The sequence below is a fragment of the Lonchura striata genome, chromosome 5 (assembly GCF_050655825.1).
Source record: "Lonchura striata isolate lonStrDom1 chromosome 5, ASM5065582v1, whole genome shotgun sequence".
Lineage (NCBI taxonomy): Eukaryota > Metazoa > Chordata > Aves > Passeriformes > Estrildidae > Lonchura > Lonchura striata.
The window spans coordinates 4,686,385-4,692,614 of NC_140707.1; the positions used below are offsets into that span (position 1 = coordinate 4,686,385).

The 6,230-nt window shown below is 54.8% G+C and overlaps 1 protein-coding gene across 1 annotated transcript; it reads right to left on the reverse strand.

The window, feature by feature from the left end:
- Window positions 1–1,326: 1,326 nt before the first annotated feature.
- Window positions 1,327–5,957, reverse strand: LOC146767158 (uncharacterized). Its single transcript, XM_085581096.1, has one exon. The coding sequence runs from the start codon at window positions 4,349–4,351 to the stop codon at window positions 2,591–2,593; it is 1,761 nt and encodes a 586-aa protein (XP_085437222.1). The 5' UTR covers window positions 4,352–5,957; the 3' UTR covers window positions 1,327–2,590.
- Window positions 5,958–6,230: the final 273 nt, after the last annotated feature.

Sequence of the window (6,230 nt, forward strand, 5' to 3'; positions counted from 1 at the left end):
CCCTACCTGTCCAGGCAACTCTGCCATTTTATCCTGACTGTTCCCTGCCACTCAGCCCCTTAGCCAACCCCTGATTGAAACACCCACTTGGAAATCCCCTAATCCAGGATGCCCCATTGGCCCCTGTGCCTTTCCCGATCCTGATGGTCCCACTGTGTTGATATAATCGTCTCACTCCTGCCCTGAGGATTCCCTGTTGCTTCGCTGTTTCTGCCCACCGCCTGACTTGGATCTGAGCAAAACCCTTTGCAAACGAGGGTGAGTGGCTCTTTTTTATCCCGCTCTCTGCACCTCGAATAAACTTTCCCAGTGGAAGCTGAAGGCATAGAGGCTCCTCCTTCCTCCCTGGCCTGGTCCCTGCCGTGGCTGTAACAGCGTGCAGGGCAGAGCTTGCAGCTCTGCAGGTTCAGCTGTGGGCAAAGCCCAGTCCCCAGCTGTTGGCCGGTCCCGCCGTGGCTGCCGGAGCGCACAGAGCCAGCCTGGGTTCCGGGGGCTCGGGAAGGAGCTGGCCGGGAGCATCCCCGGAGCGGTGTCCTGGTGGGCCATTCTGTGCCCCGAGCCCTGCGAGGCTTTGGCCCCGCTGGCCCACGGCAGCCCAGCCCCGCAGTGCCGAGCCCTGGCCGTGCGGGCTGCGCTGCCCAGGGCACGAGGAATTGGCCGCACGGCCGTGCCGGGGGCTCGTGGGCAGCGGCTCCAGGAGCCGCGGCAGCCCGGGGAGCAGCGGTGTCCCTCAGGGCTGTGCCCGGGCCCCGGGGCTCGGCCCTGCCCGCAGCAGCGGCACCCGGGGGCAGCGAGCGCGGCCTCGGCGGCCAGGCAGGGCACGGGCAGCCGAGCGGGGCAGGGGCAGCCCCGAGGCCGGGGCCGTGCCCGGGCACCGGGCCGAGCTGGAGAAGCGGCACCGCCAGAGCCTCCTGCGCTGCCGCGGGGCCGGGGCCCGGCCGCTGCCCCCGGCCCGGGGCAGGGCCCGAGGCAGCGGCTCCTGCGGCTCTCCCCTCGCCCCTGCGGCGCCAGGGCACAGCGGCCGGGCCGGGGCTCGCTCCCTGCTGCCGGCCGGGCGCTGCCGAGGGCTCCCCGCCCGCCGGGGCCGGGGCCGGGCGCTGAGGGAGCGGCGCCGCCATCGCTGCCGCCCTCAGGGGCTCTGAGGGGAGCGCGGCTCCCGCCAGCCCCGCTCCGCCCGCACGGGCAGCGCAAACCTGGAGCACAAAGACACACAGCGCTGCCATTGTGTCCGTGCCCTTCCAATGCACCCGCACAGCGGCCCCGGGGCTGCGCTCGGCCACGGCAGCAGCGCTCCAGGGCCGAGCTCTGTGGGATGTGACACTAAACCCACAGGCTTTAGTCTTCTTGGGAGAGAGAAATGAATGTTTCAGTCTCCTTGGGATAGAAAACCGCTTTTGATTGCACTGTTCTGTCGTACACTGGTGTGAAAAAAATCATAAACACTAAACTGGCATAATTAGAGGTCCCTGTGGGTCAAAAGTCATAAACAAATAGTTAGCAACATCTCTACTAACAAAAGATTCAATAAAAGAAAAAGCTAGGCTATCAAAAATTTTCGCAGTCTTGTCACCTGTTGCTCTTGTCTTTTACAATGTTTAAATTTGTTTCCTGTGATCTTTTTTATTTTGGGCACAATGAAGCAAAACTGAGCAGCATCAGGGAAAAACCCACAGCTGGGTCCAAGGCTTCAGAATGGTTGTGGAACTCCCGGAGGACTCGCACGCTTCAGCCATGCACAAAAGCTCCTCTCCTTTCCGAGGCTGCACGGCAGCACACGGGGAGTAAAATCAGAGTTCTTCCTGATTTCCTACACTTGCCCTCCATCATTTATCCAGCACCTTCTCCAAGTGCAGGTAGTGAGAGGAGACAGATCAAGTGTGGTTCTGGATAATCTGTTTTCTTGTTGCTTCTCTTTGGACCGCCACTTGTTGCTTTTGAGGGTTCCTCACTGCTGTCCCCCGTCCCTCCCCAGCCCCCCGGGACCCTCCGGCTAGCTGTCCCCTCCGGGGCCGGGGTTTTCCGCGGTCCCACTGCCCTGGGCTTACCAGGCAGCATCTGGGTTAGCACGGTCCGAGCGGCAGCGTTGCCTCAGTTGCCACTAGGATTCGAGATAAAGAGACCAAGAGAGACCAATGGTATGCTTGTCCAGAGAGATTGTATTGCCTGAACGGTAGCAGGGACCAAAGGCCCTGGGCTATTGCCCAGATACAGTTTTATGCAGCAAAATTAAGAAATAAGGTCTAAACAATAGAGACAGTGTTCAGCTAAGGCACATCAGAACCACCCCAGGGGCCAGGTCCAATGGGAGCTGCTCAGGGGTGGGGAGAAGGGGGTCTACAGAGGAATGCTGAAGCGGGACTTTCCCGAGACAGTGGAGCATACATAAATGTATCTTTTACCTCAGTTTCTCATTCCTAAAGCCTTTCTAAAACAATGGGGCATACATGAATGTATCCTTTTCCTCAGTTTACCATTCCCAAGGCCTTTCCAAAACCTTCCTCCATGCTACCATGCCAGCATGATAGCTACAATTCCCCCTTCTTTACTTATTAAGAAGAACAGTGCCTTGGGAAAAGGTAAACTGTGGCTCTTAAACTGCAGTGTCTTTCTGCTTGTCGTCTTCCCACCAATCGCTTTCCGTGTCGGCAGCAGCGATGAAAACCGGTGCAGAAGCCTTCAGCTTCGAGGTGATGACCTTGGAGATGATTCGCTTCAGAATCCCGAATGCTAACAGAACTAAAAACAATGCAACTAGAAAGTAAAGGATGTCTTTTAAAAGAATCACTGCCTCATTTTCTTGCTTCACACTCCCAATGAGGCTTGTCATTTCCTGAATGGACGAGTGGACACTCTGACCTTTAGATGACAGATCAAAACAACACAACCCATCAAATTCTTTACATCCATGACCATGTGCCAACAGCAGGAAATCAATAGCTGCCCTATTCTGGAGGGTAGCCTTTCTGGTTATTTCCTCGTCTTCTAGGAGGTCACTCAGGGCTGCTGATGTTAAATTTGCCTGCTTGGTCACCCAGCATTCTAGATTGCCTAATTCACTCAATGCTTTGGCTGCCACAACCCATGGTAAAAACACAGAGATGGCAACTCTTTTGGATTTTGCCCAATGGTAAATTTCCGCATCACAATGTTCATCAAATTGACTCGCACTCCGCTTAGTAATTTTTTTCTCACCTTTTGCTTGCCCAATTGGAATTTGGGTCATGTTGGGGGAAGCAAGGGTCAGATGCCCAAAAGTGCATGGACCTCCAATAAGACGAGAGGGGATTCCTGGGTATGCTCTGTCCCCACAGATAAGAAACATTCCCTTGTCCAGCTTGCGTGGACGGAAATCAGTGGTGGATGCAAATTTCAGCTTGTAGACAGCTGTGCCCCATTGACCTGCTCTGAATTCTACCTTGTACTGTTTGACATGCTCATATAATTTTACTTCTTTGGTTGGGGAAAAATCAAATTGAATGCAAAATTCAGCTTTTGCAGAGCCTAGGAGTTCTAATTCCTGGGGCTCTCCCTTGGCAGTGGGCAAATGTGAGACCCATCCTTGCCACAAAATGAGGGGGTTTCGCACTGGTGCTTTAATTTGTCCTGCACCTTTAGGTATTTTATTTTCGTTCACCTGCTTTTGCAAATGGACCAGATCAATTGGGAACTCATCCTCCTTACTTGGCACCCCTATTAAACATGTGGACATTGGATTTTCTGCTGAGGCAGTGGACAAACACATATGATCCTGTTGCAAGGCTTGGGCTAGCGTGACCCATACATTTTTCTTGGGCTGTGGAACAATCCATGCATCCACTGTGGAAGGGTAGATGGCCATTCCCTGGAACCAAACGATGAGCAGGAATGTGGAAATTGACATTCTGCTAGTCTGAAAGAAAGATAAAATCATACAACAAAGTGAACTAACTCTGAAAAAGATACAATTTGCTCTGCCAGTATAAAGGAAAAAGATTCCCCACCCTCCCACTTTCCCCCCTTGTTGAGGAGGCCCTGCGGACCCTGGAGTCCTCGGGGTTGCTGCTACTGCAGCAACCACCCTTTCCCGTGGCTTTATCACTGAGTCCTCTGTCATCAGCACAGCTTTCCTGGTGCACTCCTCGATGAGCTGATCGAGTGTGGGGGGAGGCGATGATGGAAGGGCCAGGATGACTCGCTGACAGGCTTCATTTGCATTTGCAGTGACAAGTTCTAATGTATGTTGGTCTTGGAGCTCTGGATTTTGCACCCTCTTTTCCACAGAGGCTCGCACTCGATCCACAAAATCCATGAATGGTTCTGCAACAGACTGCTTCAAAGCGGTATAAGAAACAACAGGTTCTTTAAAAGGCATGTTAAAAAATGCATGTTCTGCTGCATCCCTGGACAGGTCCAACACTGCTCTGGGGATGCTTGCTTTTCAGCTTGGCTCCAATCACCCTCACCCACTAGATGTTCTAAAGTGATTTCCTCATCCTCTATATCTGTGGAATGGCTTGGACTTTGCAAAATCTCTGGGAGGAGATGTCCTGCAATCCTTTTCCAGGTTCTTTCCCACAATCTAAACTCAGACTGAGGGAGCAAGCAACTGAAAAGACGTTTCAAGTCAGCAGGGACATATGTTTTGGAGCTTAGAGTAGCTTTTAAAATGCTCTTAAAAAATTCACTTCTTTCCCCAAACTTACACTTTGTTTTGCAAAGTTCCCTAATACTATCATACGAAAGGGGCTCCCATTTGGCGTTCTGTCCCCTGGCATTATAGATCACAGGGGCCAGGAACGCAGGGTCGGTGTCTCTGACCAGGTTCAGTCTCTGACCAGGTTTCCAGTCTCTGACCTGGTTCCTCGTGCTGACAGTCTCGGCGCTGCCGTTGTCAGGGAGACTGGGAGAGAGACAGGGAGAGGGGCTGACTTGTGTGGGAGTGGCCGCAGCCGGCGGGGCCATGTGGAGCGGAGCAGGGACAGGGGGTGGTGATGCAACTGCGAGAGGAGGAGCTGAGGGCTGGACTTCAGGCTGGAATGTGGGCTGGAATGCGGGCTGAACCATGGGCTGAATCGCCGCAAGGGCGGAGGCGTTGGGATCGGGGACGGGTGAAGGGAGGGGTGCGAGGGCTGGCACAGGGAGCACAGGGAACACTGCGTGGCCGCCTCCATCTTGCGGAGGCTGCACAGAGGGGGGGAGGGGGGGAGTGCAAAGCATGGATTTTCAGCTGCGGGAGCGAAAGCAGGAGATGGAGAAGGGTTAGAAACTAAATCTACATCTGCACGGTTAGTTTTCTCACCGCAGGGGGTGCGGGGGGACACAGGGGACGCAACGGGGCTCTTTTCTGCTCCCCGGGCGCCCTGAGTGTCTGCACTCTCTTTCACAACATCGTAAATGAACAAAAACATTCTCATAAAACCTTCTTTCACTGAGGGATCTCCTGCCTTTGTCAGCACTGCACCCACACGCTTCCAAAATCGTCTTTCTCTCACTACTTGCTCTGTTACCTCCGGAAAACTTACTGATAACCATCTGACAAACTCTTTCACAAGGCTCTTAGGAAATTTGACACCTGCACTCTGCAGGGGTTCCTGAACTTGTTTATAAATCTCTTTCTGCTGTGTAGTCAGCCTGACACCCATGGCTGGCTTCACAGCAAATCTCAACCAATTACTGCAGCAAACACAAAGTTCTAAAGCTACGACGGAGACTCCCGTCACGCCTGCGCGCTGTCGTGTCCCACCACGGGCACACAGGAGCCGATGTCTCCTGGCCGGGCCCCTGCCCCCCAGAAACTGAGACTCACCCACCGCCGTCCTTTAGACACCACTGCAGCAATGGTTCCCGAACCCCGGGCGGTCTCCCGGGTGTGGAGAGGTGCCGTCCGACCCGTGGCGACCTCGCCGGACAGAAATCGGCGTCTGTCTCCACGGCAACAGTCCTGCTGGGCTGTGTGGAGAGGCAAGTGCCTCACACCACCAGCGTGATCCCAGAGCTTCTCCCCACGGAGCTGACAGCCTGTGTGGCGGTTTATTCACACCGCTCTCCACTCTGCAGCTCGCGGTGACACTGCAAAGTGTCTGGAAAAGCTCCTAGCCAGTGCACTGTCCACGACGGCTGGGGCAGACTTGCTCAAACCAGTGCAAAGCCCAACGTTGGTGCGCCACTTGTTGCTTCTCTTTTGACCGCCACTTTGCTCTCGGGGGTTCCTCGCCGCTGTCCCCCGCCCCTCCCCGGCCCCCCGGGACCCT